The 14,628-nt window shown below is 46.3% G+C and overlaps 1 protein-coding gene across 1 annotated transcript in view; it reads left to right on the top strand.

The window, feature by feature from the left end:
- LOC107291317 (rho guanine nucleotide exchange factor 15-like) overlaps positions 1-14,628 on the top strand; it is a 73,446-nt gene that overhangs the window by 40,384 nt on the left and 18,434 nt on the right. Inside the window, exons 2-7 of the mRNA XM_029284914.1 lie at positions 1,647-2,052; positions 3,145-3,160; positions 3,508-4,353; positions 6,937-6,997; positions 11,623-11,678; positions 13,500-13,732. Of these exons, the coding sequence (XP_029140747.1) occupies positions 1,647-2,052; positions 3,145-3,160; positions 3,508-4,353; positions 6,937-6,997; positions 11,623-11,678; positions 13,500-13,732 (1,618 nt within the window). The remainder of the gene's footprint in view (positions 1-1,646; positions 2,053-3,144; positions 3,161-3,507; positions 4,354-6,936; positions 6,998-11,622; positions 11,679-13,499; positions 13,733-14,628) is intronic.

The following is a 14,628-nucleotide window of genomic DNA, read 5'->3' as shown; positions in this document are numbered from 1 at the left end:
CTCAATGATCACATGATTTCCTTAACAACTGCATTGATTTGCTTAACAACTATGTCAAAAAACGGTCGTAAAATGGGGCACAACTCACTTAACAGCTGCCTTGCTCAGCAATGGAAACTTTGGCTCCACTTGTAGTCGTAAGTCAAGGACTCCCTGTATATATGTAATAGGAATATTACAAGGAATATTACAAATCTCAAATATCTATGGAGGTTCTCAGTCATCCAGCTCCTGGTTGTCCCAAAGGTGCTTTTTTCAGCACTGGACTTGCTTGTTTTTCTTTGAAGACGTTTTGCTTCTCATCTAAGAAGCTTCTTCGGCTCTGACTGGATGGCGGGGAATGGAAGGATTTATACTCCTTGCAGACAGCTGGTCATTTGCATTCTTTTAAATCAGAGGTCCCCAACCTTTTGGGCACCAGGGACTGGTTCTGTGGAGAGAGGTTTTTCTGTGGGCCGGAGAGTGTGTGGTTTTGTGTGCTGCCTGCATCCCACAGATGGGGCTTTGCTTGTTTGTACAGACCAGTTGCTGGCATGCCGCGGCCCGGTACTGGTTCACGGACTGCGGGTTGGGGACCCCTGTTTTAGAGAATCGTTGAAGCCATTTGGAGTTTTGTCTGTGTCCTCAGAGTCACCTGAACAGTGTAAATGTGTGTGGAGCCTTCTTGGCTGCAGGATGTTTTCTGCCCTGGGTCCCTTCCTGGTTGAAGACAGGCGCAGACTGTTGGGGATGAGTCTGTGTTGTCTGCATCTCAAACTGAAACGCAAATGGTTCCTGTAGTCTGCAGTGTTTTCTGGAAATCCGTTCATCCTCCCGCACCATTCGAAGGATGTTCATCCCAAAGTGCGTAGCTAAACATCTATGGAGATTCTCAGTCATCCAGGTCGTGACTGTCCCAAAAGTGCTTTTTTCAGGAGGCAACTGGACTTTCTTGTTTTTCTTTAAAGACGTTTCGCTTCTCATCCAAGAAGCTTCCTCAGCATCTGACCGGATGATGGAGAATGGAAGGATTCATATTCCTTGCCGACGTCTTTGAAGAAACGTCTTCAAGGAAAAACAAGAAAGCCCTGTTGCCTCCTGAAAAAGCACCTTTGGGCTCAAGGCTCAAATGGCATAAAATACACCTCCCTCCCTTGTGACACACCGCATAGATCAGACATGTCAAACACAAGGCCTGGGGGCCGGATGAGGCCCACAAAGTGGTTTCATGTGGCCCGCGAAGCCATCCTGGAAACAGTGAGGGAACGGCCCCTGCTGCCTTGGCCCTGGCCCAGGCCAGCCGGGAGCCAATGTACAATTTTGTGGTGGCCATCTTGGCACTTGTCCCGGTGGACCATGCCTTGGCATTTGCCCTGGTCCTACCCCCTTCTACAAGAGACCCTCAGATCTGTCCCACTCCTGCCCAGGCCCCCATAGGCACCCTTGACGCAAATGATGTAGAACTGGCCACGCCCAGCCAGTAGGCCACACCCACTCCATCCACGCCCACCCAGTAGACTGCACCCACTCTGGCCACACTCACCCGGCCCCCCAGGGCAACCGCAATGCTGCTGCGGCCCTCAGTGAAATTGAGTTTGACACCCCTGGCATAGATTCAATTAATGGTATCTCCATTTTCTCTATTTCTGCAGGAAATGAAGCCACAGGGGAGCCGTTGCAGATGACCTCCCTGGAGTGAAGATGTCCTCCTTAGACCCCCTCCCTCCCGCCACGCCTCCCTCCCAGAAACCCACTCGCATCATCAAGCCTCGCCCACCCACCAGGCCGCGCCCCTACCTGCCCCCCAGGCCAGACTCCACTAAGCTGCTCCGGGTCCCTACCCCTCCTTTGCCGCTGGAGAAAGATGGGTGCTCTCAGGTCACCGAAGTGCCCGGTGGCCCACCTCAGCCCTTGCACAAGCTGCAGAAATCTGGTGCCGTTCGCAAGATCGTGGTACACTTCGATCGAGCGGGTCCTCCAGAGAAGGAAGAAGCCGAAAAAATGGTCCGATCGCCGCCTTCCAGCTGCCAGCAGGATGAGAACCAGGAAGAGGCGGCCATTAAAGAAAAAGAGGTCCAGGATGGATTGGGTAAGTGGGCCAGCTTTGATTGGGGTTCCGAAAGTAGACTTGGCCGTGATCCTTTGGATCAGCATTTCTGGACAGCATTTTGGGAACTAGATTTCCCCCTAGATCTGGCCCAAAGCCACCCATCTGGCTTTCAAGGCAGGATTAGAACTCAGAACTCTCCCCACTCCTAGTCCAGCCCTTTTAAAGATGGTGTCAGACCTGCTTGCTGGGCAGATCCTGAGCATCTTTGAATCTGGAGTCCAGCTTGGAGCAGATTAGATTTCAGTCCTAAAAAAACGGTAAGTCAACTGTTGGAGAAAATCACTCGCTAAATTGGAAATAAATGCTGCAAATAAATGCGAGCCCGGAGATTTGCAAATGTATGCTCGGCATAAAATCCATCTTCACCATCCCCAACAGTTTGCAAGACACCGAGTTGTTCAGTTCTGCCCACTTTGGGTTTCCATCAGTGAAGTAGAAGCACACAGCGTATTTCTGAGTCTCATCCTGGTTCCATCCAGGCTAGAAACATAACACCGCAAATACAATTGGAATTTGGGGGGTTGCTTGAATCTGTAAACTGCGGAGTTCATGAAATGCTTCCCCGTCCTGTGTTTTTACCTGCCATGAATCAGAAGTTTTCTTCCCCTTTATTCAGTAGACAGTGTGGTCTAATGGTTAAAGCACCAGGCTAGAAAGCAAGCGATTGTGAGTTCAAGTCCTACCTTAACCTTGAAAGCCAACTTGGTGACGTTAGGCCAATCACCAGGAGATTGTGAGTTCTAGTCCTGCCCTGTGCACAAAAGCTGACTGGGTGACTTTGGACCAATCACCAGTAGGCTGGGAATTCTTGTCCCGCCTTAGGCATGGCTGAGTGACCTTAGGCCATTCGCTAGACGACTGTGAGTTCTAGTTTGGCCCTATGCACAAAAGCCAGCTGGGTGACTTTGGACCAATCACCAGGAGGCTGTGAGTTTTAGTCCCGCTTTAGGCATGAAAGCCGGCTGAGTGACCTTAAGCCATTCACTAGGCGACTGTTAGTTCTAGTTTGGCCCTATGCACAAAAAACAGCTGGGTGACTTTGGACCAATCACCAGGAGGCTGGGAGTTCTCGTCCCGCCTTAGGCATGAAAGCCGGCTGGGTGACCTTAGGCCATTCACTAGGAGGCTGTGAATTCTAGTCCTGCCTTGTGCACAAAAGCTGGCTGGGTGACGTTGGACCAATCATCAGGAGTTTGTGAATTCTCGTCCCGCTCTAGGCACAAAAGCCAGCTGTTTAATTTTGGGCTAGTCAGTCTTTGTCTCAGCCCAACCCACCTCACAGGGTTGTTGTTGTGGGGAAAATAGGAGGAGGAAGGTGTGTTGGATAGGTTTGCTGCCTTATTTGTAAAAGCAGTGAAAGTGGGATATAAAGAAAGAAAGAAAGAAATCAAATCAAAATTATCTCTCTGCTTCCTCAGATTCTTGCAAGGACACCCAGCCGTCCATGTTGTCGATGGTAGAGCAGAACGGGCTGGATTTGCCCACTTCCTGCCTGTCCGGCTGCCCCTGTGTTTGCCATCAACAAAACCCAGGGATGGTCTTGATTTGGGTCCCTGCAACTTCCTGGCTGCAAGAGGGGGATATGGAGAACGGGCTGGCCTCAGACCTATCATCCTCTGCCGACGAAGGGGGGGCCTCCTTCCAAAAATTCCTGGGACTCGGTGCACCGCCTACCCAGCCTTCCTCCACTGCAGCGGGCAAGGTCCCGAAATCTCGCCGCTTGTCCCGAAGCAAAAAGCCTGTTGACTCCCCGCCGTCCACCAACGGGCACCCCGAAGGGGGTGTGGTCCTGACAAGCTACCGCTCCACAGCCGAGCCCCTTCCCCTACGCTGCCCGCCGTTGATGCCCAAGCCGCCCCGTCGCAACAAGGGAGGTGGCTCTCTCTCTCTGGATGGCGAGCTCCTACCTCCGGCCATCCCACCGAAAGCCCCCGTGAAACCGCCCCGCAGCTCCTTGGGATCCTCGGCTCGTCGGAGTTCCCTCCAATACCCGCTTGAGATGAACCACCTTCCTGGCCGGGTCTCCCCTTTTGCTGTTGAGGAAGGCTTTCTCATGTTGCCTCCCCCCACCCAGCCACCCCCACCTCCCCCCAATTCTCAGACCCCTCCGCCCCTCTCCATTTCTCAGACTCGCTCCCAGATGTGCTCAGCCCCCCCTCCGCCCTCCCAGCCCCCTCCCCTGCTGCCCCAGGGTCTCCCTCCTCCGCCAACTCAGCCACCGCCACCTCTGGAAAGTTCACCTCTGGATGACAGCCCTTTCCAAGGTACTATTTTGACACCTTTTGGGGTACAACTGTATCTCCCAACCTCAATTACTTTAAGATGTGTGGACTTCAACTCCCAGAATTCGCCCAGCCAGTTTTGCTGGCTGTGGAATTCTGGGAGTTGAAGTCCACACATCTTAACATAATTGAAACTGAGAAACTTTGTGGTAGCTGGCTTGGAATTCTGGGAGTTGAAGTTCACACATCTTAATGTAGTTGAAAATGAGAAACTTTGTGCTAACTGATTGTGGAATTCTGGGAGTTGAAGTCGACATATGTTAATGTAGTTGAAAATGAGAAACTTTGTGCTAACTGATTGTGGAATTCTGGGAGTTGAAGTTCACACATCTTAATGTAGTTGAAAATGAGAAACGTTGTGCTAACTGATTGTGGAATTCTGGGAGTTGAAGTCCACACATCTTAATGTAGTTGAAACTGAGAAACTTTGTGGTAGATGGCTTGGAATTCTGAGAGCTGAAATCCATACATATTAATATGGTTGAAACTGAAAAACTTTGTGCTTCCTAGTTGTGGGATTCTGAAAATTGAAGTCCACACATCTTAACATAGTTGAAAGTGAATAATTTTGTGGTCTAAAGACGGGGGAATAGGGATATTGTGTTGTCACCCACTTTCAAGTTTTTCTTAGCTAAGGGCTGCCTGGAGGGGCGAGATCCCAAAACCGGAGGGGGCATTTTTGCTTGGGGAGGGCAAGAAGCACAAGAGACCTTTCAGTTCAAAAAGTAAAAAGTTTGAATTTTTTTTCCACATGCAGCAGCTCAGTTTTTCTGCTCGGAACCCTTTTGGGTCTTCCCCAACGTCTCATTTCTCTCTCAGTAGCTGCTATGCACTAGAACAGTGGTTCTCAACCTGTGGGTCGGGACCCCATTTGGGGTCGATCGACCATTTCATGGGGGTCGCCAAGCAAGGCTGTCCGCCATTTTTTTTTGTCCGCCATTTTTTCCCCCTTTTCCGGGGGGTGCCTTACCTCCCTTGGGCTGGGCCAGCTGGTGGTCGGCCTGCTCCGTCTCTGCCGCTTGCCAGCTACGCCTCGGCCGGCGCAGGGGGCGGAACCACGCATGCGCGGCGCTCCCGGGCAGGGAAAGTCCTCGACTTACGACCAGTTGGGTAGTCCTCGACTTACGACCAATTTAGTCCTCGACTTATGACCGGTTTAGTCCTCGACTTACGGCCGGTTTAGTCCTTGACTTACGACCGGTTGGGGTCACGGCATTAAAAAGGTTGAGAACCACTGCACTAGAAGCTGTGCACTGAAAATAAAACAGTGTTTTGACTCAAAACATTTGACGTATTGTTACAGTGCAAAGGTTTTATTTACTTGGACCTTCAGGAAAGATACAATCTCTGATCCGATTGGAGAGGGTCACTCTCTGTTCCCTCTCCTGCTGAGAATGTGGCTTGGCTCATTTATTTCGAGTTGCGTGTAGACCTCGACTTATGAGGGTCACTCTCTGTTCCCTCTCCTGATGAGAATGTGGCTTGGCTCATTTATTTCGAGTTGCATGTAGACCTCGACTTACGACCATATTGGAGCCTGCCTCTTATGGTTGCAAGTAAATACCAGTTTTCAGCAAAAACATTGTAAAATGGTCATATGACCATGAGACACTTCAAATGGCTGTCAGTGTAAGCCAGTTGTTGAACACCCAAACTACATTTACATGCTGGGGAGACAGGCAGCCATTGGAATTTCAGAAATGGGTCATAAGTAGATAAGATAAGAGATAAGATAACCTTTATTGTCATTTTTTTTACTGCGGGCCCAACGGCACACATCAAAAATTAAATTTAGCTGCCCGCTCTCAAAGTGAAACACATACATGACGCACACCTAAACATACTATGTACAACATATGTATAGACCCACACCCCTACATATACCTAGCAAATAAATATTAAATACTGTCCATCTTGAATATATAACGGAAGGAGGAAGCTTGAGAGTTCACAAGGTTAATGCTGTATGGAATGAAACTATGGCTGAATCTGGATGTTCTGCTTCGGATACCACGAAGCCTCCTCCCAGAAGGTAACAAGGAAAGCAGGTTGTGAAGAGGATGTGTAGTGTCCCAGATAATCTTACAGACCCTGCTCAAGCAGCGCTTCTGTGCTGTGTCCTGGATGGGAGGAAGGGAGCTGCCAATGATCTTTTCAGCTATCCTCACCACTCTCTGCACCGCCTTCCTGTCCGAAGCAGTGATGCTTCCAAACCAGACTGTGATCGTCCCCCTGTAGAAAGTGGTCAGGACAGGGGAAAGAAGATGTGCTTCTCTGTGGAAGTATCCCCGTGGAAGTGCATGGTAAATTCCAGTGTTGCTACACAATCGGTTGTAAGTCGAGGACGGCCTGTGTTTGATTCAGACTTCCTTAATCTGATGCCTTCCGGAAGTGTCACACTGCAACTCCCATCCTCCTCAATCCAAACCAGGAGAAATGCTTGATGTGTTACAGCAATGCTTAGGTCTTCCCTAACGTCCGTAATCTGTGCTTGTCTGTGTTATAAACTTAAATGTCCTTTTCTGTTACCCCACTCACTGACTCTGCAAACTTTTTCTTCTGTAGGCGGCTGTGAAAATGAAGAGAGCAGTTTCAGCGACTCAGAGACGGACAAGTCAGACAACAGGTGTGTGTTGTTTCTCTGCTTCCTTGAAATTCCAAAGGGAGAGATTTACCTGGGTGTGCAAACAGAATGCCAGTTTAGACTTTGAAGCGTCTAATACAGGCAGTCCCAGAGGTGCTTTTTTCCACAAGGCACCTGGACTTCCTTGTTTTTCTTTGAAGACATATTGCTTCTCATCCAAGAAGCATCTTCAGCTCTGACTAGATGGTGGGGAATGGAAGGATTTATACTCCTTGCAGACAGCTGGTCATTTGCCTTCTTTTAGAGAATTGTTGGGGCCAATTGGAGTTTTGTCTGTGTCATCAGGGTCACCTGAGTAGTGCAAATGGGTGTGGAATCTTCTTGGCTGCAGGATGTTTTCTGCCCTGTGTCCCTTCATGGTTGAAGACAGACGCAGGCTGTTGGGAATGAATCTGTGTTGTCTGCCTCTCAACCTGAAGCGCGAATGGTTCCTGTAGTCTGCAATGTTTTCTGGAAATCCAGTTCATCCTCCTGCACCATTCAAAAGGTGTTCATCCCAAAGTGCATCACTAAATGTCTATGGAAATACATAATAATAATAATAATAATAATAATAATAATAGTAGTAGTAGTAGTAGTAGTAGTAGTAGTAGTAGTAGTAGTAGTAGTAAAGTTGGAAGGGACCTTGGAGGTCATCTAGTCCAACCCCCTGCTCAGGCAGGAAACTCTATACCTAATAACAACAACAACAACAACAAGAACAACAACAATAATAATAATAATAATAATAATAATAATAATGCCTATCCCAGGTCCTTGGTAAGGACTCGATAGGTAGACAAAATGCCAAATCCAGTCTGAACACCTGGCTGACTGTGCGATGATCAATAATAAAGGAATGGGCCTTGGAGGTCATCTAGTCCAACCCCCTGCTCAGGCAGGAAACCCTATACCATTTCAGACCAAAGGTGTCCAGCTAGTCCTCAACTTACAACAATTCGCTTAGTGACTGTTTGAAGTTACAACGGCACTGAAGAAAGTGACTTAGGACGTTTTTTCACATTTACGACTGTTACAGCGTCCCCATGGTCACGTGATCAAAATTCAAATGCTTGGAACCTGACTCATATTTATGACGATTGCTTTGTCCCACAACCCTGGGATCACCTTCTGCGAGCTTCTGACAAGAAAAGTCCATGGGGAAGCCAGATTCACTTAACAACCGTGTTACTAATGTAACACCTGCAGTGATTCACTTAACAACTGTGGCGAGAAAGGTCGTAAAATGGGGGGAAACTCGCTTAAGAAATATTTCCCTTAGCAACAGAAATTTGGGGCTCGATTGTAGTCGTAAGTCGAGGATTACCTGTGTCTTGATAGTATCAATTGATCATTATCTCTGGAGGATTTATAACTTCTGAACAAGGAGAAAGCGGGATAAAAGCTATGGAAGCTGATATTAACTTGTGCTCCCATGTCATTTGTTCCACAGAGTTTTGCTTTCTGCAGTTGTAAGCAATTGCTCCACCATCTACAAATATGGTTATATATTACCAAAACTCTCATGTCTGAATTTTTGTATCCTTCAATTGGTTGAAATGGGCATCTCTAGTGGGAGAAACGGGCTAGTAGGTTTGGCGTACCTAGTCCAACAAGTTTAAGAATTTTGCTAAAAGTAGGCAATCCGTTGGGTCATTTCAGAGATATTTGCTTACTAAAAGCTAGCAGGGAAAGGTGAAAATAGGGCAATAATTTTTGAATCAATATACTTCAAATGGGTTAACTTACAAAATGCAACTGCAATCTGAGACCCATGACTCCCGTGAGATTGAAATGTGGCAAAATTGTGGCCGCTTCAGTCCTGCCTCAGTCAGCCACGGTGAAGTGATCATCACTTCCAACGCTCCCTGCCATCTTCCTACAAGGAAATTCACTGGGGAAGCCAGCGGGAAATTGGAAGTCACTCCCCCTGCCACTGCTTTTTTCCCCATCCGTGGTCATTCTGTCATTCTGACCCAGGACTCCTGTGGGACTGAAATTTGGGAAAAAAATGGCTGCTTCAGTGCTGCCATGCCAACACACTGCTGCGTCAGCCACAGTCACTTGATCGTTAATTTCCACCTTTCCCTGCTAGCTTCCTGCAAGGAAAGTCCATGGGGAAGCCAGCAGGAAGTCAGAAGTTGGTCCCACTGCTGTTTTGGCTGCTTGTGTTTATTCTGTTTCTCTGTTTCAGTAAAGAAATATCTCTGAAATGGCCCAATGTGGCACAGGTTGCCTACTTTTAGCAAAATTCTTAGCTTGTTGGACTAGATATGCCAAACCTACCAGCCCATTCTCCCACCGGAGGTGCCAGTGTTGGCCATGTTGACCAGCTCTTTGATGCCCTGGAATATAATCTGTCAGCTATTCACTGTATTCTTCTTAAATAACAGATTTATACAGACTGAGAGAAAGATACATAAAAAAGAGAGCTTTCAAATGTTCTTCAAGACTATGAATTTTGATTATTGCTTATCTGGCACAAGAATAGGGGAACAGATATTTTCTCTAATTATTTGAAAAGGATTTCCATGAGGGAAAGAGTATATGTTAATCACTGCTGTCAAACAAGCGTTACGAATTAAGTAGTTATTAAGAAAGTAATTTGATGAGGAAGGAAAGTCCAGAGACGGACTAGAGCATTTGTGGTTTTGAACATCTCTATTTCTGATTTCTGAATTCATGGGATTTTCTAAAGCATTAGCAGAAAAAACAAAACAAAAATTCCCAATGACATCAAAATTAAAAATTTGGGGGAAAACCAAGAGGGTTTATTTTTCATGGTTCTCTGTTTGATGCTGGATGAAGATTTAAGCACCAGTTTGAAATATGGGTTGGCCTCAGTTTCCCACCATTTGTTTAGGAACCTTTCAAAGCTACAATGACGCTGAAAAAAGTGATTTACAACCAGTCCCACACTTATGACCATCACAGCATCCCCAGTCACGTGATCAAAATTTGGCTGCTTGTATTTACAATGGTTGCACCATCCTGGGAAAAGCCAACACAGTGCTAGGCTGCATTAACAGAGGGATAAAATCAAGATCACGTGAAGTATTAATACCACTTTACAATGCCTTGGTAAGGCCACACTTGGAATACTGCATCCAGTTTTGGTCACCACGATGTAAAAAAGATGAGGCTAAAACATATAAGGAACGGTTGCTGGAATTGGGTATGTCTAGTTTAACAAAGAGAAGGACGAGGGGGGACATAATAGCAGTCTTCCAATATCTCAGGGGCTGCCACAAAGAAGAGGGAGTCAAGCTATTCTCCAAAGTGCCTGAAGGCAGGACAAGAAGCAATGGATGGAAACTAATCAAGGAGAGAAGCAACCTAGAACTAAGGAGAAACTTCCTGACAGAACAATTAACCAGTGGAACAGCCTGCCTCCAGAAGCGGTGAATGCACCAACACTGGAAGTTTTTAAGAAGAAACTGGACAGCCATTTGTCCAAAATGGTATAGGGTTTCCTGCCTGAGCAGGGGGTTGGACTAGATGACCTCCAAGGTCCCTTCCAACTTTATCATTATTATTAACTGTCTCAGCTGGTTTCCAACAAGCTAAGTCAACAGGGGAAGCTTTACCCATTGCATAATTCACTTAACAACTGCTTCACCACCTTGGCAAAAAAAAATATCTCGAACTTCGTAAACGTCTTGAACAGCTTGTAAAACTGCGTGACTCACTTCACAAGCGCCTTCCTTAGCAATAGACATTCGGATCCCGTAGTGGTAAATCAAGGACTACCTTTAATTACTTGCTCAGTTTGAGTCTGACTCCTGATGATTTTGTGGACACATCTGTACAGGTAGTCCTTAACCCTACGACCACAATTGAGGCCCAAATTTCTGTTGCTAAGCGAGACACTTGTTAAGTGTTAGGTTTTGCCCCATTTTACGACTTTTCTTGCCACAGTGGTTAAGTGAAACGCTGCAGTTCTTAAGTTAATAACATGGTTGCTAAGTGAATCTGCTTCCCCATTGACTGCTTCTTAGAAGGTCGTAAAAGGGGAATCCCGTGATCCCTGGACTCTGCAATCATATGAATCTGTTGCCAAGCATCTGAATTTTGATCTCATGATCAGGGGGATGGTGCAAAGGTCATAACTGTGAAAAACGGTCATAAGTCCCTTTTTTCAGTACGGTTGTAACTTCAAACGGTCACTAAACAAATTATTGTAAGTTGAGGACTATCTGTGTACAGTACTTTTCTAAATAGTAGTATGGAAATGGTTTGCAAATACCTTCTTCCCAGTATAATTTCCAATGCTAGGACTTCTTAGTGGTGTCCCATCCAAGTAGCTATCTGGCTCAACCCTGCTCAGCTTGCTTGGGTTAGCTAATATTTTTTAGGTGCTTACCTACTATGTTAAGACATAAGATGACTTTGGATATAAAGTGCAAATTGAATTTAAAATCCACAAACCAAGAATGCCATTTGTGCAATGGGTGTCTAGTTCCTGGGTGATGTACAAAGGCGTCCAGTTTCTTACTTTTATTTTTTTTCCTCCAGCTTTGCTCCAAATGTGGACTTACAAGCTTCTTAGCCAAATCAACAACTGCAGAATTGATCTGCTCTTAGGACTGCTTACCATTGGCTTTTTCTGTTTTACCCCTTTATCACAGGCATTCTTCAGTGCTACCGTCTAAGAGTCCAGACTGGGGGCTTTGCTTGCAGGACGGTAAGTAGACCGCACGTTTATTTTTTTTTAAAAAAATTGAGAGCAAAGAGAAACCCAGGAAAATTGACGCAGTTACAGACACCGAACAGCCTCTGACTCAATTTCTTTTCCTTCTTCTGAAATCCCTTGTGAAATTCTCTCCCATTTCCTAAAGGGGTGTTTCTCAACTTTAAGATGTGAGGATGCTGGCTGGGAAAGTCTGGGCGTTGAAGTCCACAAATATTAAAAGTTGAGAAAGTTGAGAAATGCTAGCCTGAAGGCATAGTTCACTGCTGAGATGGTTTAAAAGCCCTGCTTAGGGCGCTGCCTCATTGCTAAATCCTTGTGCTACCATTCCCTAGTAGTTACTCATCTGAATTTCCTTCTTTAGGTTTTTAAAGTTCACTTACAGGGGCTAGATGTGAAGACTGGGGACATTCGTAAGAACTCACTTATGCCAGTGTTTTTCAACCTCAGCCATTTTAAGATGTGTGGACTTCAACTCCCAGAATTCCTCAGCCAGGAATTAAAGGATTGTCTGCCTTGGCATACTCTAATCCAGTGTTTTGCAATCTTGGCGATTCTAAGATGTATGGACTTCAATTCTCAGCTATGCTGGTTGGGGAATTCTGGGAGTTGAAGTCCACAAGAATAACTGCCTTAGATTAACTAGGGAAAAAAAACCACTTTATTCATACAAATAGCACCCAAATCAGAAAATAATAACAATGAAAACCAGGTTTTCTTAAAACTCTTTGCAATCCGAAGGTGATAATTAGAAAATAAAATTATACCTCCAGAATATATTCTGCAGAAGAGTAAGAAATGACTTGATGGCAGATAATCAATCAATCAAACAAACAATCAATATCAAACAATGCAATTCTGTTTCAACTATGTGTGGACTTCAATTCCCAGAAGTCCACCGTTAATCCCAAACATGATAATTGGAAAATAAAATTATACCCCCAGAATATATTTTGCAGAAGAGTAAGAAATGACTCGATGGCAAATAATCAATCAATCAGACAATCAATCAATGAATCAATATCAATCAATACAATTTTCAGTTTCAACTATGTGTGGACTTCAGTTCCCAGAATTCCACAGCCAGCTACCACAAAGTTTCTCAATTACAGTATGTTCAGCTGTGGGGACTTCAGCTCCCAGAATTCCACAGCCAGCAGTGCTGGCTAGGGAATTCTGGGAGTTGAAATCCACACATTTTAAAATGGCTGAGGTTGAGAAACACTGCACTGTGTCCTTTACTTCACACAAGTTAAAATGGTTTTTCGGATACACTTAACAATGTTTAACAAGAAACTGACAGCTTTCTGAGAACCCTAGGCCAAAACTGGATGATTGCAATCTTGAAGAGTTTTTTTTTATGAAGTATAGATTTTCTTCGACTTACAACCATTCATTTAGTGACCGTTTGAAGTTACGACAACCCTGAAAAAAGTGACTTATGACCATTTTTCACACAACCGTTTGCAGCATCCCCATGATCACATGATCACAAATTTGGATGCTTGACAACTGGCACATATTTATGACACAATTGCAGTGTCCCGGGGTCACGTGATCCCCTTTGGCGACCTTCTGACAATGGGGAAGCCAGATTCACTTAGCCACTGTGTTGCTAACTTACCAACGGCAGTGATTCACTTAGCAACTGTGTCAAGAAAGGTCGTAGAACGGGGCGAAACTCACTACACAACTGTCTCGCTTAGCCAAAGACATTTTGGGCACAATTCTGGCCGTCAGTCGAGGAGTGTGGGTGTGGCATGTTATTCCCCAACCAAGGTTCATTGTGTTGTGTCTTCTTCTGATGTCTTGCAGAGCCTTTGTATCAAACATATCGCCAGGCTGTCATCTCCAAAGAGATCAAGAGGCAAACGGTTCCCCACAACAGTAGTTTCAGCAGCTCGGACTACAGAGCCCCTTCTCCTGGGGAAGGGTCGACGGGGCCCCAGGGCTCCATCCCTCACAGCACCCTTTGGCAGGAGCTGCCCGCTGTACGAGAAAGTGGCGTTTTGGAAAACATCAGCCCAGAAGAAAGGAAAATGCAGGAGGTAACTCTGACAGGACTTTAGACAGAGAGGCGTTTCCCATCAGACAGAATTTGAGGTGTCTGAAATGCTTCAGAAATTTCCTGAGGAATTAAATCAGTGGAATGACTTGCTTCCAGAAGTTGTGGGTGCTCCAACACTGGAGTTTTTTTTTTAAGGAGATTGGACAGCCATTTGTCCGAAATGATATAGGGCAGTGATGGCGAACCTTTTAGAGACCAAGTGCCCAAACTGCAACCCCAAACCCATTTATGCATTGTCGGGTGCCGCGTGGGTGTGGCCCATTGGCTGGGCGTGGCCAATTGGGTGGGTGTGGCTGCAGTGGGCATGGCTGCAGTGGTAACGGCAGACTGGGTGGGACTAAAAAGTTCAATCAATCAATTCCAACTTTGCAAGATCTTTTTTTTTCCAGCGAGAAGTTGAAATTGACTGATTGATTGAACCTTTTTTTTTTTTTTTGGCACACGGCGGCGGAGGCCTAAAGCGAAAAGGTTTTATAAAACCCAGCTGAAGGCCTAGGACTGGGGCGATGGCGCGTGTGCCCACAGAGAGGACTCTGAGTGCCACCTCTGGCACCCGTGCCATAGGTTCGCCACCACTGATATAGGGCAGTGGTGGCGAACCTATGGCGCGGGTGCCAGAGGCGGCACTCAGAGCCCTCTCTGTGGGTACACGCGCCGTCGCCCCAGTCCTAGGCCTTCAGCTGGGTTTTATAAAACTTTTTCGCTTTAGGCCTCTACCGCCATGTATTGACCAATTATCGCCCGGTCTCCAACCTTCGCTTTGTGGCGAAGGTTGTTGAGAGTGTGGTTGCGCAGCAGTTCCCTCGACACCTGGAGGAAACAGTCTATCTAGACCCGCTCCAGTCGGGCTTCAGGCCGGGATACAGCACGGAAACG

This window comes from Protobothrops mucrosquamatus, unplaced genomic scaffold (assembly GCF_001527695.2).
Source record: "Protobothrops mucrosquamatus isolate PMUCROS unplaced genomic scaffold, P.Mucros_1.0 scaffold1116, whole genome shotgun sequence".
Lineage (NCBI taxonomy): Eukaryota > Metazoa > Chordata > Lepidosauria > Squamata > Viperidae > Protobothrops > Protobothrops mucrosquamatus.
Note: the sequence above shows the minus strand (reverse complement) of the source record. Positions and strands in the feature narration are given on the sequence as shown.